General features: G+C 38.4%; 1 protein-coding gene across 2 annotated transcripts; it reads left to right on the top strand.

Annotated features, from left to right (window-relative positions):
* The first annotated feature begins 1105 nt into the window (after positions 1-1105).
* LOC306864935 (myosin-7-like) lies at positions 1106-14229 on the top strand. Of its 2 annotated transcripts, XM_079409239.1 has the most exons (39): positions 1106-1134; positions 1268-1294; positions 2643-2855; positions 2961-3104; positions 3184-3340; positions 3430-3457; positions 3563-3671; positions 3880-3972; positions 4054-4117; positions 4209-4307; positions 4388-4491; positions 6129-6267; positions 6364-6482; positions 6936-7085; positions 7176-7346; positions 7453-7762; positions 7860-7933; positions 8025-8230; positions 8409-8532; positions 8613-8749; positions 8838-9093; positions 9170-9412; positions 9489-9665; positions 9767-9912; positions 10006-10096; positions 10172-10561; positions 10642-10768; positions 10841-10959; positions 11053-11249; positions 11415-11598; positions 11710-11875; positions 11955-12079; positions 12159-12467; positions 12554-12757; positions 12863-13159; positions 13300-13404; positions 13487-13582; positions 13663-13797; positions 14123-14229. In XM_079409239.1, the coding sequence occupies exons 3-39, from the start codon at positions 2655-2657 to the stop codon at positions 14141-14143; spliced, it is 5817 nt and encodes a 1938-aa protein (XP_079265365.1). In that variant the 5' UTR covers positions 1106-1134; positions 1268-1294; positions 2643-2654; the 3' UTR covers positions 14144-14229. The 2 variants fall into 2 exon arrangements, with proteins under 2 accessions (XP_079265365.1, XP_079265366.1); XM_079409240.1 differs by lacking the exon at positions 1268-1294.
* Positions 14230-26619: the final 12390 nt, after the last annotated feature.

The following is a 26619-nucleotide window of genomic DNA, read 5'->3' as shown; positions in this document are numbered from 1 at the left end:
GCTGTAATGTATTTGGAATATATACACTTCTTTAAACATACAAATTGCATTTTGTCTCTTACATAATCATTTAATGTATTTATTTTGGTAATATTTCTAAAGCTGGAAGAGCTGGATGAACATGAATGAAGCTGTTGTTCAATTGAATGCTGCACATGAACTTGGTACAACCTATAAAACACAAGTGATGGATTTATCATTGGGCAGTCAAGAAGGTCATAGCTACAGACAAGAGCAAGCAAGAGAGTCGCAGCTGTCTCTGCATTAGGCGAGAACAAGAGGTCGCAAATATCCATTGTTGCCGTTACAGCTGTCTACTGACAATTTTACTGTTCTGTGACAGCCATCTTGCTTGTGAGGCATTGTTACCTTGTCTTTATCCTTGAGCACAAAGATAAACCTGTGAAATTCCCAGTGCATGCCTTCCTTTCTTTGAAGACAGAAAACGACACACAGTTCTAGAAAAGCATACTAGCGCAGCTGAAGCATATCATGTGTATGTGACAAGAAATAATTGCACTGTCCATAATGTGAGACAAAACATCGTCTGCATAGCAGACAGTTGTTGGTGGAATTTAATAGGCTTTGTATGATTATGATTTGATTTAAAAAAAGATGTTGTGAAGCAGGTTTAACTGATGCATTATACAAAAGTGTCCACAACTGTAATGTTCTGTCCACCCCCCCTCCAAAAAAATAATTTGTAAATAGAAAGATATTTGATTGTTTAGCAAAAAGTAACAAAATATACAAATTTAAGTGTACATTTTGATATTTTGTTATTTTCATATAAATAACATTTTGATATTTTTTTTGTTATATAATTTCTATAACTTTTTGTTTTTTGTTAGATTTCATAGTATATATATATATATATGAAATTTGAAATAACACATATGGGACAAAAATAGCACCATTGTGATTTAGATCCTTTCTGATCTTCACACTACTGCCACACACCACATGCTAAACTATTGTGACACACACAAAGATTTTTTTCAGCCACCCAGAAAGAGCCACACACACAAGTGACCCAGACCAAATACAGAGTCAACGTCACAGTCATTGTGCCTCTATATAAAGAGATACGTTACAGCACAGTGTTGCAAGTTCACATCATTGTACCACCTAAAGGTAAGATGGTTTGTATAAAATACAATTTTGATTGCTTTACAGCAGCACAGATAATTTAGACTAAACTGTTCATGAGGACTGAACAATAGAAGAGGATGACTCTTTATTAATGATGTTTATTTTTCATTGCAAGGACTTTGACTTTCTTCGATTTTGTCTGGTAAGGAAGGCTTTTATAATGGTCGTCACTTTTTATGCAATATTTCCATTTTGAATCTTGTTTACTAATAGAGCAAGAGCTGATTAGAAATATCAAGTATATGGTGGACATGCTCATGATAATTATCTTAATTTGTATACAGTAATATAGTATATATTAGGGATGTGCATCTCCATAACTGAGGCTGATTCAACACGTATCTGGATGCATAGCCAACGATACAACAGATTAAAAATACATATGAAGCAGCTACCGATGTGATGCGATTCACCCCTATTATGTTGACTGCGTAGTGTGATCTGATTTTGATTTGTTTCAACACAATGCAATACGATGCAATGGGAAAAAAAAGATGCTATGCAATTCAATATGGTATAGATAGTTTGCTTTTATTTCTTTGGTTCATTGTAATTATTTGGTGGAAGATGCAGCTCTAGCTCTGCCATGTTAATCTATATGTGACTTTCAGGACACACCTCGGTCTCCGTGGTGTTGTGATACGTCATATTCACGTAGCAGCAGTGGTGATGAGAGAACGTGCTTGAGACAGTTTAGAGAGGATAAATCAATGTATCTATAAAATATTGGTCACAAATTATTGGTCACTCTCTAAATAAAAGTATAGCACATCTACAAATAATTATACACAAATAATTTTTTACCGATGCAAATATTTTAGAAACGATGCATCGTAATAGAAATGCCAACTTGTGCCCAATGCACACTTTTTTAAATCTATGCATCGCATCATTAACTTTTATGCAAATACACCGATGCGAATCGGTGAATCTGACCATCATAAGTATATATTTGCATAAGTTTATATATGTGACCCTGGACCACAAAACCAGTCTTAAGTCGCTGGGGTATATTTATAGCAATAGCCAAAAATACATTGTATGGGTCAAAATTATCTATTTTTCTTTTATGCCAAAAATCATTAGGATATTAAGTAAAGATCATGATCCATGAATGTATTTTGTAAATTTCCTACCGTAAATATATCAAAACTTAATTTATGATCAGTAATATGCATTGCTAAGAACTTCATTTGGACAACTTTAAAGGTGATTTTCTCAATATTTAGATTTTTTTGCACCCTTAGATTCCAGATTTTCAAATAGTTGTATCTCAAACAAATATTGTCCTAACAAACCATACATCAATGGAAAGATTATTTACTCAGCTTTCAGATGATGTAGAAATGTCAACTTCGAAAAATTGACACTTATGACTGGTTTTGTGAAACCAGTCATAAGTGTCAATTTTTCAAATTTTTTATGTTGTTGTTTTTTTTAATTGTAAACAAGTTTTATAAGTTCAGAGAATCTTGTCATCTTTGCCTCAGCCTGACTGAAAGATGGGGGATGCTCTGATGGCAGAGTTTGGGCCTGCTGCTCCGTTCTTACGGAAGTCAGACAAGGAGCGTCTGGAGGCCCAAACTCGGGCCTTCGACATGAAGAAGGAATGCTTTGTTCCTGATCCTGAGGTTGAGTATGTCAAAGCCACCGTCACCAGTAGAGACGGTGACAAAGCCACTGTTAACACTGAATTTGGGAAGGTATGGTCTAATCTCTGGATAGTTTATTTACAGTAATGGTGTCAATGCAGAGTACCTAGTTCTTTAGATTTGAGGAGTGAAACATCTTTTGTATAATATCCACAGACCGTAACTGTGAAGGAGATTGATGTTCACCCTCAGAACCCGCCAAAGTTTGATAAAATTGAGGACATGGCGATGTTCACCTTCCTGCACGAGCCCGCTGTGCTGTTTAACCTCAAAGAGCGTTACGCAGCCTGGATGATCTACGTGAGTGGAGTCTTAAAACACTCACAGATTCACTTTATCACGTATGAGCAGATCTGAACCTGCTGTGAATCTCTTACAGACCTACTCTGGGCTCTTCTGTGTCACGGTCAACCCCTACAAGTTTTTGCCGGTGTACAACCAGGAAGTCGTCAATGCCTACAGAGGAAAGAAGAGGAGTGAAGCTCCTCCTCACATCTTCTCCATCTCTGACAACGCCTACCAGTACATGCTGTCAGGTGATGATCTAACTTGTAATATTCTTTGGAGATTTATAATGCAATGTGTATATAAATTACAAAGAAACTTTGTGTTTTTTTTCTCACAGACAGAGAAAATCAGTCTGTCCTGATCACGTACGTAATGCATATCATGATGTAGTATAACATTCGTCCTTTCACCAGTATTTTCTTTCTATGCTGCTTATTATGAAATTTTTAATGAGCCATTTTTATTCGAAGTGGAGAATCCGGTGCTGGAAAGACTGTGAACACTAAAAAAGTCATCCAGTACTTTGCAAGCATTGCAGCAGTGACAACCGGCAAGAAGGATGCATCAGCGGAGAAAAAGGTGTTTAATTCGCAAAGAATGGCTAATGCTGGATGAATGAATATACCTTAGCATAGCATACAATTTTTATTCATTTATATAAATTAATGATGTCTACATAAATATATCTTCCCATACCTTTGTTTTAATGTAAGGAAATATGTATGAAAGTATGAAGTATGAATTTAACAAATGTTTTACACAATTAATATAAACATCTGATGCTCAGGGTACTCTGGAGGATCAAATCATCCAATGTAATCCTGCTCTGGAGGCTTTTGGTAATGCCAAGACCATCAGAAATGACAACTCTTCCAGATTTGTAAGTGTGGTTCACATTAGTGTTGTCATTTTATATTGGTTTCATGATATTCTATATGAGCATGTTATGCTATGTTTACAGGGTAAATTTATCCGTATCCATTTTGGCGTCAGTGGAAAGTTATCTTCTGCTGACATTGAGACTTGTAAGTACTTTACTGCCCAACATCATTTCAACAATCAGACACTGATGAAATGCATCTGGTTTGTTATTCATCTATGCATCAATTCATTTAGATCTGCTGGAGAAGTCTCGTGTGACTTTCCAGCTCAAGGCTGAGAGAGACTACCACATCTTCTACCAGATCCTGTCTCAGAAGAAACCAGAACTTCTGGGTAAAATCATCAGTCATATCATTTGCTATTACTGTCTCAAATTACTGTCTTTTTTTATCTCTGTTCCCATTACTCCTTAGAGATGCTGCTCATCACCAACAACCCCTTTGACTACTCCTTCATCTCTCAAGGAGAGACACAAGTGGCTTCTATTGATGACGGTGATGAGCTGGTGGCCACTGATGTGGGTGTTTGTTCACACATAGACAGTTCACAATACAAGATACCATGTTATAAAATATTAGAAGAAATAGTCCACCCAAAATGTTAAATTCTGTCATTAGGACTTTTTACTTTTTTGTCCTGGCTTTTCCATTCAGTAAAAACATGTAATGATCAGGGGCTATCAAGCTCCAAAAAGTAAAGGTCCACACAACTTGTTCCTCAGAAGCTATGATAGTTTTGTGTAAGGAAAAGAGTAGCGTGAATATGTTGGAAAAACATCTCCTTTTGTGTTTCACAGAAGTAAGTCGTCATACAGGTTTAGAACGACTTTAAAATGACTAAATGATTCTTAATTTTGCCCATCTACTCCTTAAGGAACACTTTTAATGTACTTGCCAAAAAGAAGAATATTAAAGTGGAAGTGAAGCAGTCAGTCAAGTTTATATTATTTAGTAAAGTGATTTCCACTTTAATTAAAAATGATTGATGTAACTTAAAGAAACTTTAATGTATGTAACTTTAAAGAAAAAAGGATGTTTTGTTTTAGCTTTTGGAGCAAGGGCACCACCATCTTGCAGTGCCACAGCGTGTGTCGTCACGGGGTTGATTCGCTCCGTTGGCCAGTAAAATAATAAGTATATCTTTACATTATGTACACACGCTTATTGAAATGGAGGAAGACAAACCTGAAAGGACTGTTGAGCCCATGATCAGTGCAACTGCTCATGCATTTCAACAGATACGGCGAGGGGACCGAGCAGTACTGCCGTTAGAAGTCGAAAACCTGCTCTGATTTGGGGTGAAGAGCGGGTCGGAAACAAATCGCATTTACGTGGATACTCGCCAAAACAGCCATTCTGACATAATATTCTGTGCATTTTCTCTAGCAGACTAGAAAGAGGACTCAATTTGGTACTCAATTTTGCGCATGTGTGCAGAGAAACAATCCGTCACAGCGCACGAGTACTGCATTGATATCACTTTCATGCTGATGCGCTTTTGAATGGCTTAAACGTTTTAATGTTTAAACTGACGAGGCTTAAAAACGAGAGAATGATAAAGCAGCACTAGCACGATCATTCAGAGAGGTGATTAGTTAAACTTAACAGCAGGTGAACATAAAATATGTTATACCACTACTGGTGAACGAGCCAGTGTAATGCAAATATGTCTGAAAGGTCTGACATAATGCCATATGAACGATACTGTATGAAGTGTTGTTTGTTTACATCACGTTGCGCCTCGCATTATGAAAACAATGTTTGGGATACAATGATCAAAACTTCGTAATGAGGTGATATTGACATAGATATTTTATATGTTGAATATTCATCCAAATTATGGTGAAAACCAAAACATTTGTGTGTTAAAATACCATTTGTGTGATCAAAAAGTAAAGAAATGCTTATATTACTTTACTGGCTAGTGTACCGAACCAACCCCGTGATGTCACACGCTGTGGTACTGCAAGATGGAGGCGCCCTTCCTCCAAAAGCTAAAACAAAACATCCTTTTTTCTTTAAAACTGTTACATTAATAATGTTTGTTATGAATTTTTTAATTAAAGTGGAAATCAATTTACTGAATAATGTACACTTGACTGACTGCTTCACTTCCACTTTAAGCATTTTAACACGCTCTGTATATTTGCTGTAGGAAGCGTTTGATGTGCTGGGCTTCACCCAAGAGGAGAAGAACAGCATCTACAAAATGGTTGGTTCCGTCATGCACTACGGCAACATGAGGTTCAAGCAGAAGCAACGAGAGGAACAGGCAGAGGCTGATGGGACTGAGGGTCAGAATAATTTGCAATCTCAACTTTATAAATGGAAAAAGTCCAAAATATGTTGTATATAGAGTCATAGCTCTGTATTCTTTTTTTAACATGTAGATGCTGACAAAGTCGCATATCTAATGGGCCTAAACTCAGCTGACTTGATCAAGGGATTGTGCCACCCAAGAGTCAAAGTAGGAAATGAGTGGGTCACCAAGGGACAGAGTGTCCAACAGGTAACAAATGAAAAGAATATTTTGCAACACTTTACAATAAGGTTCATTAGTTAACATTAGTAAACATGAACTAAGAATGAACAATAAATACTTCTACAGCATTTATTAATCTTAGTTAATTTCAACATTTACTTGTGCATTATTAAAATCAAAAGTTGTGCCTGTTAACATTAGTTAATGCACTGTGAATTAACATGAACTAACAATGAACGACTGTATTTTCATTAACTAACATTAACAAAGATGAATAAATACTGCGATAAATGTATTTTTTATTGTTTGTTCGTGTTAGGTAATAAATTAAAGGAAACATTGTAAAGTGTTACCAAATATTCTAATGGACATTACAGTCTTCCCAAGACATACAAACAAAACTGTATCTCTCACATCCCTGACAAATCACTCTGTAAAGTTTGCAGTGTCAAATTCAGCAAATTTAATATCCTTTGTCAGGTGTACTACTCTATTGGTGCTCTGGCAAAATCAGTGTATGAGAAGATGTTCTTGTGGATGGTTGTGAGAATCAACCAATCCCTGGACACCAAACAGCCTCGCCAGTACTTCATTGGTGTGCTGGACATTGCTGGATTTGAGATCTTTGATGTAAGCTGACATCAACTGATTATTGTTATTCAAGAACTTCAGTTCTTTGTTACTTTGTCAGTGTGATTATACAATATATTCCACCTGCAGTACAACACCTTTGAGCAGCTGTGCATCAACTTCACTAATGAGAAGTTGCAGCAGTTCTTCAACCACCACATGTTTGTGTTGGAGCAAGAGGAATACAAGAAGGAGGGTATTGAGTGGGAGTTCATTGACTTTGGCATGGACTTAGCGGCTTGTATTGAGCTAATTGAGAAGGTGGGTGAATATTAATGAATATACTATATGTGTGGTGGTGGGGGGGGGTCCTATTTTTTAGTCATACTGACATATTGACTGTCACAAATTGACTGTCTCCTTTTAGCCCATGGGTATCATGTCCATTCTTGAAGAGGAGTGCATGTTCCCCAAAGCCAGTGATGCAACATTCAAAGCTAAGCTTTATGACAACCATTTGGGCAAAAATCCTAACTTCCAGAAGCCCAGGATTGTCAAGGGCAAACCAGAAGCCCATTTTGCCCTGGTTCACTACGCTGGCACTGTGGACTACAACATTTCAAACTGGCTGGTGAAGAACAAGGACCCTCTCAATGAGACTGTTGTAGGGTTGTTCCAGAAGTCAACTGTTAAGCTGTTGGGTATTCTGTTTGCTAATTATGCTAGTGCTGACTCAGGCAAGTACACACTAATGTGTGACATGAACATATAATATGCACTAATTTTACTGTATAATAGTAACAACAAAAAATGTAATGTTTTTCACATCTGCAGATTCTGGAGGTAAGGGTGGCAAAGGTACCAAAAAGAAGGGTTCTTCATTCCAGACAGTGTCGGCCCTCCATAGGGTATGTAAGATTCTTTAATAATATATAACACTGCTTTGTTTCACATGGTTTTATTGCATATACATTCAAATTCTTTATGGTCTACCAACAGGAGAACCTGCACAAGCTGATGACCAACTTGAAACAAACTCACCCTCACTTTGTGCGCTGCATCATCCCCAATGAGACTAAGACTCCTGGAGCGATGGAGAATCCTCTGGTCATGCACCAGCTGCGCTGTAACGGTGTGCTGGAGGGCATCAGAATCTGCAGAAAGGGATTTCCCAACAGGATCCTGTATGGAGATTTTAAACAACGGTAACTATGAAACTAAATTATTTTTGTGTTCTACAAAATAACATTGTGTGTTAAGTTATTGCAAATTTCATCACCAACTCTGTTATATAACATAAATACATATATTTAAAAAAAACAATAAAAAAATAAAAAAACACTAAAAGCAAAACATGATTGTTAATGTGTTTCTTTTTTGAAGATACCGCATCCTAAATCCTGCTGCTATCCCTGAGGGACAGTTCATTGATAACAAGAAGGGTGCAGAAAAACTTCTGGGTTCTCTAGATATCGATCACAGCCAGTACAAGTTAGGACATACTAAGGTATTTTTATATTAACAATAACTTTTTACAAAGCCACTGTTCCATTTTCATTCTTTTTGACACAATTATTTGCTATTCAGGTGTTTTTTAAAGCTGGCCTTCTGGGTACTCTTGAGGAGATGCGAGACGACCGTCTTGCACTTATTATTACTGGAATTCAGTCCAGGTCTCGTGGTTTTCTATCAAGAATTGAGTTCCAGAAAATTGTGGACAGAAGGTTAATTTTCAGCTCTTCAGACTTTATTTATTTTCTCCAACTTACAATTTATAATGCAAGACTGAACATTCTTATTCAATATCTACAGAGATGCCTTGCTTGTTATCCAGTGGAACGTACGTGCCTTCATGGGTGTCAAGAATTGGCCCTGGATGAAGCTCTACTTCAAGATTAAGCCTCTGCTGAAATCTGCTGAGACTGAGAAAGAAATGGCCAACATGAAGGAAGAATTCCTGAAGTTGAAGGAGGCTTACGCCAAATCTGAAGCCCGTAGAAAAGAGCTTGAAGAAAAGATGGTTTCTCTTCTCCAAGAGAAGAATGACCTTCAACTTTCAGTGCAGTCTGTAAGTTTTTACTTTTCATAAGTCAAACACACACACCAATCTAAATTAATAATAAATTATTTTTTCACTCTGATAGGAGCAAGACAATCTTACAGATGCTGAGGAGAGATGTGAGGGTCTGATCAAGAGCAAGATCCAGCTTGAGGCTAAAACCAAAGAGCTTACTGAGAGACTGGAGGATGAAGAGGAAATGAATGCAGAGTTGGTTGCAAAGAAACGAAAGCTGGAGGATGAATGTTCTGAGCTCAAGAAGGACATTGATGATCTTGAACTCACTCTGGCCAAAGTGGAGAAAGAGAAACACGCCACTGAGAATAAGGTCAGTTTTCAACACATGTTAGAGATGTAAAAATGGTTTGTAAGGAGTCCACTGATACAATGACACATTTCTACAGGTTAAAAACCTGACAGAAGAGATGGCAGCTTTGGATGAGATCATCGCTAAGCTGACCAAGGAGAAGAAAGCTCTGCAGGAGGCCCATCAGCAAACGCTGGATGACCTCCAGAGTGAGGAAGACAAAGTCAACACTCTCACTAAAGCCAAAGCCAAGCTGGAGCAACAAGTGGATGATGTAAGAGCCAGAACGCATACAACTAGAATTCAAATGAAATTGCATAATAATTTATAATTATTTATACTGTAAGTGTTATAATTATTTTGCCCTAAATTTAGCTTGAAGGTTCTCTGGAACAAGAAAAGAAAATCCGCATGGATCTTGAGAGAGCTAAAAGAAAGCTTGAGGGTGACTTGAAGTTGACTCAAGAGAATGTGATGGATTTGGAAAATGATAAGCAGCAGATAGAGGAGCGGCTAAAGAAGTAATATATGTAACATATTATAAAATATTTAAAATTCTGTTTTAATATTAAAAGAAGTTTAATCCATTTTGTGTCATCCTATTTACTTGGCAGAAAAGACTTTGAAGTAAGCCAGCTAAATAGCAAGATTGAAGATGAGCAGGCAATGGCAGCCCAACTCCAGAAGAAACTGAAGGAGCTGCAGGTAAAATTCATCATTCTTAAAAGGTTACATAGTTGGAGAGAATGCTAGCATTAACTAGGGTTTTCCTCATATCAGGCCCGAATTGAAGAGCTTGAGGAAGAGCTGGAGGCTGAGAGAGCTGCCCGTGCTAAAGTTGAGAAACAGAGAGCTGATCTGTCCAGAGAACTGGAGGAGATCAGTGAGAGGTTGGAGGAGGCTGGCGGAGCCACTGCTGCCCAGATTGAGATGAACAAGAAACGTGAAGCTGAGTTACAGAAACTGCGCAGAGACCTTGAAGAGTCCACTCTGCAACATGAGGCCACCGCTGCTACACTGAGGAAGAAACATGCCGACAGTGTAGCTGATCTGGGAGAGCAGATCGACAACCTTCAGAGAGTGAAGCAGAAGCTGGAGAAAGAGAAGAGTGAACTCAGACTGGAACTGGATGATGTGGTCTCCAACATGGAGCAGCTTGCCAAGGCCAAGGTAAGTAAAAGAAATGATGCTAAGAGTCTAAATAATCCAGTGAAAGAAAGTAATCAACGATCTTATAATTCATTCTCAAGGCAAACCTGGAGAAAATGTGCAGAACTCTGGAAGACCAGATGAGTGAGTACAGAACCAAAGCTGAGGAAGGCCAGCGCACAATCAATGACTTCACCATGCAAAAAGCCAAGCTGCAAACTGAAAATGGTAAGAAAACAAAATATTATGTTATGTTACCAAAGGTGCCGTAATGATACATTTTTTAATATTGCATTTCAGGTGAACTGTCCAGACAGCTAGAGGAGAAAGACTCCCTGGTGTCTCAGTTAACCAGAGGCAAGCAGTCCTACACTCAGCAGATTGAAGACCTCAAGAGACAACTAGAAGAGGAAATCAAGGTTTTCAAAATCTCCTTCTCTGTCCAAAATTTTGCTAAATATTTAAGTAAAGAAATAAAAATCCACTGGCACTAAATATGTGTTTGTCTCCAGGCTAAGAATGCCCTGGCCCATGCAGTTCAGTCTGCTCGTCATGATGCTGATCTGCTGAGGGAGCAATATGAGGAGGAGCAAGAAGCCAAAGCTGAGCTGCAGCGTAGTCTGTCCAAGGCAAACTCTGAGGTGGCTCAGTGGAGAACCAAGTATGAAACTGATGCCATCCAGAGGACTGAGGAGCTGGAGGATGCCAAGTAAGAAACAAAGAATATTTAAATCTTAAGATTTTTGGTCTTCAGTAACAATACACAAAATATCTTCTGACTTTTCCACTAGGGTTTGCAGCCTTTAAACATGTTCAAATACAGTGTAATGAATGATGCTTCAGATATATGATATATTTTGACTATTTATTACAGGAAGAAGCTGGCTCAGCGTCTGCAAGATGCAGAAGAAGCTGTGGAAGCTGTTAATGCTAAATGCTCCTCACTGGAGAAGACCAAACACAGGCTGCAGAATGAGATTGAAGATCTCATGGTGGATGTGGAGAGATCCAATGCTGCTGCTGCTGCTCTGGACAAGAAGCAAAGAAACTTTGACAAGGTAAAGAGTGAAAGTCATTACCTTAAAAGCATTTAAAGTTATAAATGTCTAACTATGGAGAGTGTCCAGCATAATTCTTTAATACTATTTGGCCCTGTTAAATTTAACCAGGTCCTGGCTGAGTGGAAGCAGAAGTATGAGGAATCCCAAACTGAACTGGAAAGTACCCAAAAAGAAGCTAGATCTCTGAGCACTGAACTCTTTAAATTGAAAAATTCATATGAGGAGTCACTGGACCACCTAGAGAGCATGAAGAGAGAGAACAAGAATCTCCAAGGTGAGGATGGTGTTACATCTCCAAACCATTAATTTACTTTCTTGCATTTGTGAGGTCATGTGTTATTTCTATCGCATAGAGGAAATTTCTGACCTCACTGAGCAACTTGGTGAGAGTGGGAAGAATATTCATGAGCTGGAGAAAGTTCGGAAACAACTGGAGCAGGAGAAACAAGAGATACAAACTGCTCTGGAGGAGGCTGAGGTAAACGAAAAACAGCATTTTCCCCCAAAACTCATATTCATCTGACATTTCTTTAAATTATCTATTTTTCGCTTCATAGGGTTCCCTTGAGCATGAAGAAGGCAAGATACTTAGAGCTCAGCTGGAGTTCAATCAGATCAAAGCTGACATTGAACGTAAGCTGGCTGAGAAAGATGAAGAGATGGAGCAGTCCAAGAGGAACCAGCAGAGAATGATTGATACCCTGCAGAGCTCACTTGAATCAGAGACTCGCAGCAGGAATGAAGCTCTCAGACTGAAGAAAAAGATGGAAGGAGACCTCAATGAGATGGAGATTCAGCTCAGCCAGGCTAACAGACAGGCATCAGAAGCCCAGAAGCAACTCAAGGGTCTTCATGGACATCTTAAAGTATGCTTTACCAACAATTTGTAAAACAAAATTGAAATCTTATGAGATTCTGTATGTCTTTTATTTGTAAAATTTGTCCTTCACAGGATGCCCAACTGCAGCTAGATGACGCTCTGCGCAGTAATGATGATCTCAAAGAGAACATCGCCATCGTGGATAGACGCAACAATCTGATGCAGGCTGAACTGGACGAACTGAGATCCCTGGTGGAACAGACTGAGAGAGGAAGGAAACTGGCTGAACAGGAACTGCTGGACGTCAGTGAGAGAGTTCAGCTCCTGCATTCTCAGGTATGACACATCTGTCCACATATTCACACTAACAAAAACTTCAAACCCTCTATTAGTATATAATATCATCAAGAGACTATATGAATGTCAATATTGTCTGTTTAGAATACTAGCCTGCTGAATCAGAAGAAGAAGCTGGAGGGAGATAATAATCAGCTTCAGACTGAGGTTGAGGAGGCAGTGCAGGAGTGCAGGAATGCTGAGGAAAAAGCCAAGAAGGCCATCACTGATGCTGCCATGATGGCAGAGGAACTGAAGAAGGAGCAGGACACCAGTGCTCATCTGGAGCGCATGAAGAAGAACATGGAGCAGACCATCAAAGACCTGCAGCACCGTCTGGATGAAGCTGAGCAGATCGCCATGAAGGGAGGCAAGAAGCAGGTCCAGAAACTGGAAGCCAGGGTTAGTTTATCAAATTTAGTTCTTAATAATGTTTTATATTCACTTTCATGAAGATAACTATAATATATGAGTATTTGGATTCAGTGATCAATAACTTTCTAAAGAATTGATGAATTTGAAATTATTTTTGGTTTGGGTAGGTGAGAGAGCTGGAAAACGAGGTGGAGCTGGAACAGAGAAAGGCGAGCGAGTCTGTGAAGGGAGTCCGGAAATATGAGAGACGCATCAAGGAGCTCACCTACCAGGTCTCTTTCTCTATTCAATATGATATCCCCATCCCCATCCACAAACCACATGGACCAAAAATAATCAAAAATCTATTAACAGACTGAGGAAGACCGCAAGAATCTGGCTCGCCTTCAAGACCTTGTTGACAAACTCCAGCTGAAGGTCAAGTCCTACAAGAGAACTGCTGAGGAGGCGGTGAGTTCATTTCTGGGTCATCCCTTTACCGTATACTGCTCTACATATTGTTTTTGCAACAGCCTTTTGTTTTTAATTAGGAGGAACAGGCCAATTCTAATCTGGGCAAGTTCCGTAAGCTGCAGCATGAGCTGGATGAGGCAGAGGAGAGGGCTGATATTGCTGAATCTCAGGTCAACAAGCTGAGAGTCAAGAGCCGTGACACTGGCTCTAAGGTGAGTGTTTGTTATCCGCATACAAATGTTAATTGACTTGGCAGATGTGATGCATACCATCATTAACTGACATAAACTAAACAAACTAAAATTAAAATGGAAAGGAAGAAAGGAACTAATAAAGGACTGTGTAAACATACCCACAAATGATTCAATAACTTTCAATTAGAAAATAATATGCTGTTGTCACAAAAGCCTTGATAAGCAAAACTCCTGAATGCCAAGTTTATTGAGAGACCTGTTAGTGCCCTATTTTCATGGGCAAAGTTTATTATACTTTCTAATAAGATAAATTAATCTTACCTATTTTCTCTCCCTTAAACAGAAAGGACATGATGAAGAATGAAGTTCTCCCATCTTCCAAAATCTGGTGTCTCTTTGAATCCATTAGTCTCTAGATAAATAGAATAAAGAAATTGAAATTGCAAACTGAACTTCTGCCACTGTTGTGTTATTTTAAAACTAAATTGCATTGTCACCACAGGTATAAACTCAGTTTTACAGAACTTTTCATATCAAAAGTCAAACCAGAGTCCAAATACTTGCTAAAACCCTTTTAATCAGGCATCAGCTAACTACTACAAACTGTCATTGTGTCAAGATTTATTTGGTGCTCTGGTTTATGTGATTAAATGTATTAATGTATGCAATTAAATCCACATCATCTGCAATAATGCAGGTCAATCTCCCAAAACTCTAAGTAACAGCAAAGGTGATCTGAAAGCTTAAAGTTTCTACTTTTAAATGAATGAATTCAAATCGAAAACTAATATTTCTGATTATGTAATCCGTATGAAAGCGAGGTGCAGTCTTTCTCGTATCTAACAGCTTAAAGTTTCCACTTTTAAATGAATGAATTCAAATCGAAAACTAATATTTCTGATTATGTAATCCGTATGAAAGCGAGGTGCAGTCTTTCTCGTATCTGAAAGCTTAAAGTTTCTACTTTTAAATGAATGAATTCAAATCGAAAACTAATATTTCTGATTATGTAATCCGTATGAAAGCGAGGTGCAGTCTTTCTCGTATCTGAAAGCTTAAAGTTTCCACTTTTAAATGAATGAATTCAAATCGAAAACTAATATTTCTGATTATGTAATCCGTATGAAAGCGAGGTGCAGTCTTTCTCGTATCTAACAGCTTAAAGTTTCCACTTTTAAATGAATGAATTCAAATCGAAAACTAATATTTCTGATTATGTAATCCGTATGAAAGCGAGGTGCAGTCTTTCTCGTATCTGAAAGCTTAAAGTTTCCACTTTTAAATGAATGAATTCAAATCGAAAACTAATATTTCTGATTATGTAATCCGTATGAAAGTAAAGCAAGACCAGTCTTTCCCGTATCTGAAAGCTTAAAGTTTCCACTTTTAAATGAATGAATTCAAATCGAAAACTAATATTTCTGATTATGTAATCCGTATGAAAGTAAAGCAAGACCAGTCTTTCCCGTATCTGAAAGCTTAAAGTTTCCACTTTTAAATGAACGAATTCAAATCGAAAACTAATATTTCTGATTATGTAATCCGTATGAAAGTAAAGCAAGACCAGTCTTTCCCGTATCTGAAAGCTTAAAGTTTCCACTTTTAAATGAACGAATTCAAATCGAAAACTAATATTTCTGATTATGTAATCCGTATGAAAGTAAAGCAAGACCAGTCTTTCTCGTATCTAACAGCTTAAAGTTTCTACTTTTAAATGAACGAATTCAAATCGAAAACTAATATTTCTGATTATGTAATCCGTATGAAAGCGAGGTGCAGTCTTTCTCGTATCTAACAGCTTAAAGTTTCTACTTTTAAATGAACGAATTCAAATCGAAAACTAATATTTCTGATTATGTAATCCGTATGAAAGTGAAGTACGGTTTTTTCCGTATTGGAGCTCATTATATGCAAAAAATACTACTATGAGGAATTTGCTTCATAAGAACAGCGCGATCTGACATTGCTTTATTCAGCAGAGAAGATCATTTCTGTAATTTATTCTTACCTACATTAGTTAACGTGTTATTTTTACATAAACCTGTACGGATTTTACTAGTTGGGCTTTTCCTGAACATCTTGCCAAACTGAAATGTATTGTTTAACTTTTAAGCTTTTTGTAAGTCAGATATTTTTCAGAGTATATTTGTTAACCAAAGAAGATTACATTTTTTTATTAAAAAAAGTTTAAGTATTACAGTTGTTTTAAAGCTAAAAGGCTAAACTATTCTATGTTTTACTCAAATTGAAAGAATAAAGAGTTTTATATTAATTTTTATATTAAGATTTATATTAAGGTTTATAGGAATTTTAAGCTAGCCTAATTAGCAATTTGAATACTTACGTTACTTATTGAGTAACTAAGTTACTTTTCAGACAGAGTAATTAGTAAAGTAATTTAAATACAATATTGATGAAGTAATTAGTAACTGTAATTAATTACTTTTTGAAAGTAACTTACCCAACACGGACTACAATACATATTAAAAATTCTAAACAATATAAAATCTGTAGATAAACATATATAGTTGAGTTACCTTTTCTAATGGTCCCAAATGAATGTTTCAGAAGAGTGAACTGTCCAGTACAGAACTACTCACTGGGTAGGACAGATGTGACAAATGCCTGTTGTTGCTCAAGGTGACGCAGTGGCTCTGACAGACGTGTTGAATAAAGGAGGAGTCTGGGAAGGGAGGGGGTTACTCAACACTTGAGAGGATGAAGAAAGTGTGGCAATTTTAACACTTGTCACTTGTGCTATATTAAGAGTTCCATAAAGCTTAGCACATACTATATATAAGAGGAGGCTCTGACGCACATACTGTAAAACATCTGTAGGCAGTAAACAAGGTTTTTAAGGATGTAAAGACTGACAATGAAAATTTCAAGCAGTGACAATTTTCAATAAATTAGAGCCAATGTGTGCATTAACATTGTTAAATGAGATGTAGCCTTAACTTTTAAAAAGTCAAGGTAGTTTAGCAATCAAGTATGGCATTGAGTAGGCATTGTTCTCCCTCAATAGGTCATGTAACTTAAGTAGAAAGAGTTCATGCCAATAATGGACATCTACAGATGTCCTACATACTATGTCTCAAAGCATGACACCACCCTAGCTGATCTCTTCCATCACAAAGGGACTCAAAGGATTTTAACAGGTTATCTTTGTCCTCAAGGCTAAAGTAAAGGAAACAATGCCATGTAAACAAGACAACTTGAAGGGTATGGCCCCTCTGTCATCTCTCTGAGGGACAGTGACAGGCATCAACCACGCTATGTGAACCAGTGCTCTGAAGCATATGGGGTCTATCCATCAAGTTTTCAACATGGACACATGATGCAGCAGATGCACAATGCATTTAGACTTACACTGGTCAGAATGCCTTTTGTTCATACACACACACACACACACACACACACATATATATATATACAGGTCCTTTTCAAAAAATTAGCATATTGTGATAAAGTTCATTATTTTCTGTAATGTACTGATAAACATTAGACTTTCATATATTTTAGATTCATTACAACACAACTGAAGTAGTTCAAGCCTTTTATTGTTTTAATATTGATGATTTTGGCATACAGCTCATGAAAACCCAAAATTCCTATCTCAAAAAATTAGCATATTTCATCCGACCAATAAAAGAAAAGTGTTTTTAATACAAAAAAAAGTCAACCTTCAAATAATTATGTTCATTTATGCACTCAATACTTGGTCGGGAATCCTTTTGCAGAAATGACTGCTTCGATGCGGCGTGGCATGGAGGCAATCAGCCTGTGGCACTGCTGAGGTGTTATGGAGGCCCAGGATGCTTCGATAGCGGCCTTAAGCTCATCCAGAGTGTTGGGTCTTGCGTCTCTCAACTTTCTCTTCACAATATCCCACAGATTCTCTATGGGGTTCAGGTCAGGAGAGTTGGCAGGCCAATTGAGCACAGTAATACCATGGTCAGTAAACCATTTACCAGTGGTTTTGGCACTGTGAGCAGGTGCCAGGTCGTGCTGAAAAATGAAATCATCTCCATAAAGCTTTTCAGCAGATGGAAGCATGAAGTGCTCCAAAATCTCCTGATAGCTAGCTGCATTGACCCTGCCCTTGATAAAACACAGTGGACCAACACCAGCAGCTGACATGGCACCCCAGACCATCACTGACTGTGGGTACTTGACACTGGACTTCAGGCATTTTGGCATTTTCCTCTCCCCAGTCTTCCTCCAGACTCTGGCACCTTGATTTCCGAATGACATGCAAAATTTGCTTTCATCCGAAAAAAGTACTTTGGACCACTGAGCAACAGTCCAGTGCTGCTTCTCTGTTCAAAAGTGGCTTGACTTGGGGAATGCGGCACCTGTAGCCCATTTCCTGCACACGCCTGTACACGGTGGCTCTGGATGTTTCTACTCCAGACTCAGTCCACTGCTTCCGCAGGTCCCCCAAGGTCTGGAATCGGTCCTTCTCCACAATCTTCCTCAGGGTCCGGTCACCTCTTCTCGTTGTGCTGCGTTTTCTGCCACACTTTTTCCTTCCCACAGACTTCCCACTGAGGTGCCTTGATACAGCACTCTGGGAACAGCCTATTCGTTCAGAAATTTCTTTCTGTGTCTTACCCTCTTGCTTGAGGGTGTCAATGATGGCCTTCTGGACAGCAGTCAGGTCGGCAGTCTTACCCATGATTGCGGTTTTGAGTAACGAACCAGGCTGGGAGTTTTTAAAAGCCTCAGGAATCTTTTGCAGGTGTTTAGAGTTAATTAGTTGATTCAGATGATTAGGTTAATAGCTCGTTTAGAGAACCTTTTCATGATATGCTAATTTTTTGAGATAGGAATTTTGGGTTTTCATGAGCTGTATGCCAAAATCATCAATATTAAAACAATAAAAGGCTTGAACTACTTCAGTTGTGTTGTAATGAATCTAAAATATATGAAAGTCTAATGTTTATCAGTACATTACAGAAAATAATGAACTTTATCACAATATGCTAATTTTTTGAAAAGGACCTGTATATATATATATATATATATATATATATAAATCTTGGATTTTTACTGTTAAAATAATTTGAAATCATTGGAAACATTTCACATGTTTTGGATACATGTACAAGTTAATGTTGATATTTCAAATACTAAATGTACACTGAAGTTATGAGCCTGGTTCATTGGATACTCCAGTCTATCATGATACTGTGCTGATGACCATGACCATTGCAGTGTACAGATACAGCCACCAGAGGGTGTCATTTGGTGATAAACTATATTAAATGTAAGCAATATGCAATGGTTTCAAAAATTGAGACCAGTAATTAATGAAGATTTTCTATTCGTGTAAATACATTTTGGTCTCTAGTGGTGCTATCAGCATAACAGCTGTGAAAAAATTTCAGATTTTTTTTGAAGCAGACACAAAACCTAATGATCTTATTATCCAGAATGATTTGAGAATGTTCCAAAGAGCAGGGAGAGACACAAAGGAGACACGATCAATGTCACATTTACTGTAGTGACCAAAGGATAGTCTGAAAAATTTACTCATTAAGCTTTGTTTTTGACATACTCAAAACTACTTTATTTTTCAAAATACTAAAAACTTTCCCCCCATAATTTCCCAAAATGTTGCAGAATTTTGAAAAACACAGAAAGTGTTATTTTACTATAACGGATAAACTATTATAATTTTTTTATGAATATTTAAATTATTGTTTTTATTTTTACATTTAGCTAAATTTAGCAATTATTTCTGTTTTTGTCTTTTTTTTAAATGTCTACATAGTTTTTATTAATTTATACAACATACAATTTATATTTCATTAATTATTATTATTTCAGTTTTAGCTTCATTTAGTACATCAATAAACTAAATAAAAATGAGAAATGTTGCCTTGAAATCTAGTTGGAATAAAATAAGTTTACATTTTGTAATATTTTATGTCAGTTAGTGTTTATTATATTTATGATTTTCTAAGTTATAAAACGTTTTTCAGGAGTCGCGGCAGTAGAGGCGGCGCAACTATAACGACACGTGAATAATCCCGCCCACTCTAAAGCGGTACTAAACTGCAGTGGAAACGCAACCCGAGCCGAACTGAGCTGTGCCGTTCTGAACCGAGCCGAGCCAAGTCTTGGCCTGTCACCCAGGGGCTACTGCTTGCTCTGCAAGAGCTCGCTGAAGGAACTGTCTCAGTTCTAACCCTAACAGATCCTTGGTAACAACACCCTGTTCAAGTAGTATCACTGGGGATGCATAGGTAGAGTGGGGCCCAAGGTGAAACCGGGGCCTGACAGACTCAGAGAATGGGCACGAAGCCACAGCGCGTAACCCATACTGTACAGGATTTTAGAAAGACCACAAAACACTTGGTGTGCGATCTTACCACAACGTGGCTTTCAGAAATTGCACAGAAACATGCGTGCGCACTTACCATATCATGGATTTGAAATATTCTCGGGAGGGAGCAGCATGCGCATAGGTGACCCTCTATGCTGAGGGGAGCAAAGCTAGCTCTACCAACAAGGAGAGCAACTTAACAGGGAGGCAGAGAGAAGCTTAACAACCTGAAGTTGCTGACTCACAGAGCTGAATTCTTTTCAGATGCTCGAGAGGGAGCAGCATCCTCATAAGTGACCCTCTATAGTGAGGGGAGCAATTCTAGCTCTACCATGGCTTTAGAGCTCTGGAGAGCGGAGAACTTAACTCTCAGCATGAGAGGGAACTCAGCACATACATAGGTAGAGTGGGGCCCAAGGTGAAACCGGGGCCTGACCGACTCAAAGAATGGGTACGAAGCCGCAGCGCGTAACCCATACCGTACAGGATTTTAGAAAGACCGCAAAACACGGTGTGCGATCTTACCACAACCTGGCTTTCAGAAAGTGCACAAAGACTAGCGTGCGCACTTACCATAACATGGATTTGTAAACACCGTCTTTTCAGATGCTCTGGAGGGAGCAGCATACTCATAGGTGACCCTCTATGATGAGTGGAGTAAAGCTAGCTCTACCATTGCAGAGCTTTGAAGAGCGGAGAACTTAACTCTCAGCATGAAAGGGAACTCAGACGCTCAGAAGGGAGCGGCATGCTCATAGGTGACCCTCTAAGTTGAGGGGAGCAATGCCAGCTCAACCAACAAGGAGAGCTCGGGAGGGAGCAGCATGCTCATAGGTGACTCTCTATAGTGAGGGGAGCAATGCCAGCTCCACCAACAAGGAGAGTTCAGGAGGGAGCGGCATGCTCATAGGTGACCCTCTAAGTTGAGGGGAGCAATGCCAGCTCGACCAACAAGGAGAGCTTGGGAGGGAGCAGCATGCTCATAGGTGACCCTCTATAGTGAGGGGAGCAATGCTAACTCTACCAAGGCAGAGCTCTAGAGAGCGGAGGCCTATGCTGAGCTCAACCAACAAGGACAGCAACCTGACAGGGAGGCAGAGAGGAGCCTAACAACCTGAAGTTGCTGCTCAACGGAGCTCCAGAGGGAACAGAACAGTGAGAGGAGCCCTCAGACCCTTGACCGGGAGTGGCAAGCTCAAAAGTAACCTCTAGGTGAGGAGAGCATTGCCAGGCCTGACCAACAGGGTAACTCAACAGGGAGGCAGCAAGCGACCAACTTCCTGGTGTCACTGCCACAGAGCTCATAAAGAACCTCCCGCAGTGAGGTTTTGGAGCACTGCCATGTTCAGAGCGGCGCTCTCAGCCCTCGGGCTGAGGTGGTCCCTACGACACACGAACGTAGTTCTACGCTCTCCATCTTGATAGAGAGCATAGACCACGGGTTAGCCAAAAACCATACATCCTCAGCTTTAGCTCCTCAGAGCTAAAGCACTCAGGAAGGGTTCCCGCAGAAACACCTCTCACTCGTACCTCTGGGAAAGCAGTGTACGGAGGGGTGATTCACTGGTTCAACCATAAGGACAGTGTGACTCAAATCTCAGGAAGCCTCTCGATGCGATACACGAGTAGCGCATCCTGGCCGGGGCAGCTTCTCGAAGCAAACACCCAGCCAGGAGGTCAGGGAGCACATCACGAAGCAATAATCTCCGAAAAAGGCTCAGCCTGAATGAAGGACCCGCAAGTCCTGGGTTGCAACGCTATACTGGGACCTGAAGGCCAAGGAGGCTCCTGCAGAAGCCTAGCGACTTGGCTGCATGATCCAGCAAGCATGAGGCCGAAGATGTAGGCCATCATCCAGGCTGGATCTAGTACTGACAGGTAAGACCATATCCACAGGATAGAGAGGGCTCCCGGAGTGCAGTACAATGTGGTTAGAACATGTTAAAAATCATCTGTCCATTTCCACATCGTAATTCCTTACTGATAGGGAAGATTTCCCGTCAGGTCCTTTCCCTGTTCTGCTCATGAACCGCAAATCGCGGGCAATTGTCAGATAATCCTCACCGCAGTCGCAACGCGCAGCATGTATTCAGTTCCCACGGGAGCTAAACATGCTCCGCCAACGCGCTAGATTACCTCCGGAATCAAGCGAGAACGGAGCTGCCGCCGCGAATGTGTTGCTATTCCAGCGAGAGGCGAACACACTCATGCAGACACGGGTATTACAATTTGGGTAAAAAGTGAAGCACTCACCTTCCCTCTCAGTAGGCCTGCGAATGCATCACGATGAGCACACGAGCACATTCAACTCCCTCGAGAGCTGAATTCGCTTGCCCTTCACCACACACACACAACCCGCGAGCCGTGTGAAACTGCAGGTATCAGAACAAAGCCTCCGTGCGAGAGAATATACACTCCTAGTCGTGCTTAGCTTCTGCTAACATAAACAAACGGTCAGTGAAGACGAAGAAGAGAATGACGTATTTTCCCGGCACCCCTTTATACTGTGGCCGCGCAGGTAGTAACGCCATAGGCTGTCGTCGGCCAATGTTATTGTTGTGATTAGATATATGCTTCAAGACACCGATCAAGCCAAGGCATTCCCCCATAGCGACCCCTAGAGGATGCAGTTCGAAGTTCCCTCGAAAGGGAATTACACTTATAGTATTCCAGTCTTTTAATAAAATTATTAGTAGCAAAACTAGCTGCATGGCCTGAAGCAGCAGAAGAAAGGACACAATAGATTCCTATTTAACTCAACAGATGCAAGACCATTCTATACTACTGACAAAAGGAAGCTCAAATTACAAAATTCATTAGCCATAAGGTGCCACTGTTTCTTCCATTCTTATTCTTGAGTGCTGATAAACCAGGGTGAGCAGACAGCTGAGAATGAGGCGCTGTGGAGGATGAGGGGCCTAGAATAGATTGCCCAAGTGTTAAGACTAAGTAAGGTTCTTGTTGAGAGGGTGCAGAATAACTGAGAGACGAGAGGTCAAGGCAGGCCCGAAACCTCACAAAAGGTTGAGTGATGGCTCACGCGGCTCCCCTACAAATCAATGCTGTACATTATCGCTATTTAGCAACAGATCTGGGGCTAAGACAGTTAGTTTGACCTGCACATCATGCTCTTTCTACTAAAATGACAATCACCTCCATGTTACAGTACCTGCAGGACTGCTGTAATGTATTCGGAATATATAAATACAAATTGAATTTTGTATTTTACAGAATCATTTTAATGTATTTGTTTTGGAAATATTTCTAAAGCTGGAAGACTGAAGAATTAAAGAATGACTGGATGAACATGAATGAAGCTGTTGTTCATTTGAATGCCTGCACATGAACTTGGTACAACCTATAAAACACAAGTGATGGATTTATCATTGGGCGGTCAAGAACGGTCATAGCTACAGACAAGAGCAAGCAAGAGAGTTGCAGCTGTCTCTGCATTAGGCGAGAACAAATGGTCGCAAATATCCATTGTTGCCGTCACAGCTGTCTACTGACAATTTTACTGTTCTGTGACAGCCATCTTGCTTGTGAGGCATTGTTACCTTGTCTTTATCCTTGAGCACAAAGATAAACCTGTGAAATTCCCAGTGCATGCCTTTCTCTCTTTGAAGACAGAAAACGACACACAGTTCTAGAAAAGCATACTAGCGCAGCTGAAGCATATCATGTGTATGTGACAAGAAATAATTGCACTGTCCATAATGTGAGACAGTTGTTGGTGGAATTTATTAGGCTTTGTATGATTATGATTGGATTTAAAAAAGATGGTGTGAAGCAGGTATACATAAGAGTGTCTTTTGCTACATATAAATTTTTTTTGTTATTTAATTTATATATATTTGTTTTTTGTTAGACTTCAAATATATATATCTAATCTAACAAAATTAAATTGAGTAATTAAATAACAAAAAAATAAATAAAGCATATGGGACAATATCACCTTTCTGATCTTTCACACTACCACCAAATCGCATCCATATATATATATATATATATATATAGCCAAAAGTATTGGGTCACCACCCAGTCAAGTTCTTCCACACTGACCGAATCAATCGTGTCTTTTTGAACCGTGCCTTATACACAGAGACACTGTCATGTTAGAATAGAAAAGGGTTCTGTCCAAACTGTTGCTATAAAATTAGAAGCACACAATTCCCAAGAATATCATTATATGCTTTAATATTTGTACTCATAGAAATTACTAAAGTAGTCAAACATGTTCATTAGAAGGGGGTGAACCAATACTTTTGGCAATATAGTGTATATACATATATACTATTTAAAATCTAACAAAAACAAAATAAATACAAATTAAATAAAAAAACAAAATAGAATAAATAAATACATAACACATATGGGACAAAAATAGCACCATCGTGATTAAGATCCTTTCTTTTTTCCCTTTATTAACAGACTTAGGGGTGTATACAATACATACAAGTCAAATGCACACATGCACATAAGCAAACGTACATATATGACCATAAGATGCATATATACAGCTATACAGACACTGCGGAGTGAAACTAGATTTGGATTTTACGATACAAATTTTCCAACAATTTGTATTGTAAAAAGCGCTATACAAATAAACTTGAATTGAATTGAATTGAACTAGAAGAGAGAATAAGAGAGAAAAAAAAAGATTAAGATCCTTTCTGATCTTACACACACACACACAGAGAGAGAGACATAATATTTGATATCTAACAAAAACAACAACAAAAACAATAGCAAAAATATAAATTAAATAACACAAAATAAAATAGAGTAAATAACTAACACATATGGGACAAAAATAGCACCATTGTGATTTAGATCCTTTCTGATCTTCACACTACTGCCACACACCACATGCTAAACTATTGTGACACACACAAAGATTTTTTTCAAGCACCCGGAAAGAGCCACACACACAAGTGACCCAGACCAAATACAGAGTCAACGTCACAGTCATTGTGCCTCTATATAAAGAGATACGTTACAGCACAGTGTTGCAAGTTCACATCATTGTACTACCTAAAGGTAAGATGGTTTTTATTAGTACAAATCAGTATTTTGATTGCGTTACAGCAGCACAGATAATTTAGACTAAACTGTTCATGAGGACTGAACAACAGAATAGCATGAGTTTTTATTAATGTTTATTTTTCATTGCAAGGACTTTCTTCGATTTTGTCTGGTAAGGAAGGCTTTTATAATGGTCGTCACTTTTTATGCAATATTTCCATTTTGAATCTTGTTTACTAATAGAGCAAGAGCTGATTAGAAATATCAAGTATATGGTGGACATGCTCATGATAATTATCTTAATTTGTATACAGTAATATAGTATATATTAGGGATGTGCATCTCCATAACTGAGGCTGATTCAACACGTATCTGGATGCATAGCCAACGATACAACAGATTAAAAATACATATGAAGCAGCTACCGATGTGATGCGATTCACCCCTATTATGTTGACTGCGTAGTGTGATCTGATTTTGATTTGTTTCAACACAATGCAATACGATGCAATGGGAAAAAAAAGATGCTATGCAATTCAATATGGTATAGATAGTTTGCTTTTATTTCTTTGGTTCATTGTAATTATTTGGTGGAAGATGCAGCTCTAGCTCTGCCATGTTAATCTATATGTGACTTTCAGGACACACCTCGGTCTCCGTGGTGTTGTGATACGTCATATTCACGTAGCAGCAGTGGTGATGAGAGAACGTGCTTGAGACAGTTTAGAGAAGATAAATCAATGTATCTATAAAATATTGGTCACAAATTATTGGTCACTCTCTAAATAAAAGTATAGCGCATCTACAAATAATTATTAGCGCTGCCAAATAATTAATTGTATCCAAAATAAAAGTTTTTCTTTACATAATATGTGTGTGTACTGTGTATATTTATTATGTATATACATATATATATATATATATATACATATATATATATATATATATATATATATATACACCTACACACACACACACATGCATGTATATATTTAAGAAAAATGTTATATTTCTAAATTAAATATATTCATGTTTAATATAAGTTATACAAATATACATGTAAATATTTTCAAAATACATTTTGTATGTGTGTGTATTTATATATACATAATAAATATACACAGTACACACACATCCTATATTATGTAAAGAAACACTTATTTTGGATGCACTAATAATTATACACAAATAATTTTTTAGCGATGCAAATATGTAGAAATCAAGAATCATAATACAAATGCCAACTTGTATCCAATGCACACTTTTTTAAACTGATGCATCATATTCTTAACTTTTATGCTAATGTACCTATGTGAATCGGTGAATCTGACCATCATTAGTATACAGTATTTATTTGCATTAACATTATATATACTGTATATTATCTATATATATATATATATATATAAAATTATGTTTTTTTTTTTGTAGTTTTCTAAGTTCAGAGAATCTTGTCATCTTTGCCTCAGCCTGACTGAAAG

This window comes from Barbus barbus, assembly GCF_936440315.1.
Source record: "Barbus barbus genome assembly, chromosome: 46".
In the NCBI taxonomy this organism is placed as follows: domain Eukaryota; kingdom Metazoa; phylum Chordata; class Actinopteri; order Cypriniformes; family Cyprinidae; genus Barbus; species Barbus barbus.
Note: the sequence above shows the minus strand (reverse complement) of the source record. Positions and strands in the feature narration are given on the sequence as shown.

What these genes read in the sequence shown, in the direction of transcription:
- LOC306864935 (XM_079409240.1), top strand. Translation starts at nt 2,655, where the DNA reads ATGGGGGATGCTCTGATGGCAGAGTTTGGGCCTGCTGCTCCGTTCTTA. An exon ending in ATGACAACTCTTCCAGATTT is followed by an intron (nt 3,973 to 4,053) that starts GTAAGTGTGGTT and finishes CTATGTTTACAG; the next exon opens with GGTAAATTTATCCGTATCCA. An exon ending in TTATGCTAGTGCTGACTCAG is followed by an intron (nt 7,763 to 7,859) that starts GCAAGTACACAC and finishes TCACATCTGCAG; the next exon opens with ATTCTGGAGGTAAGGGTGGC.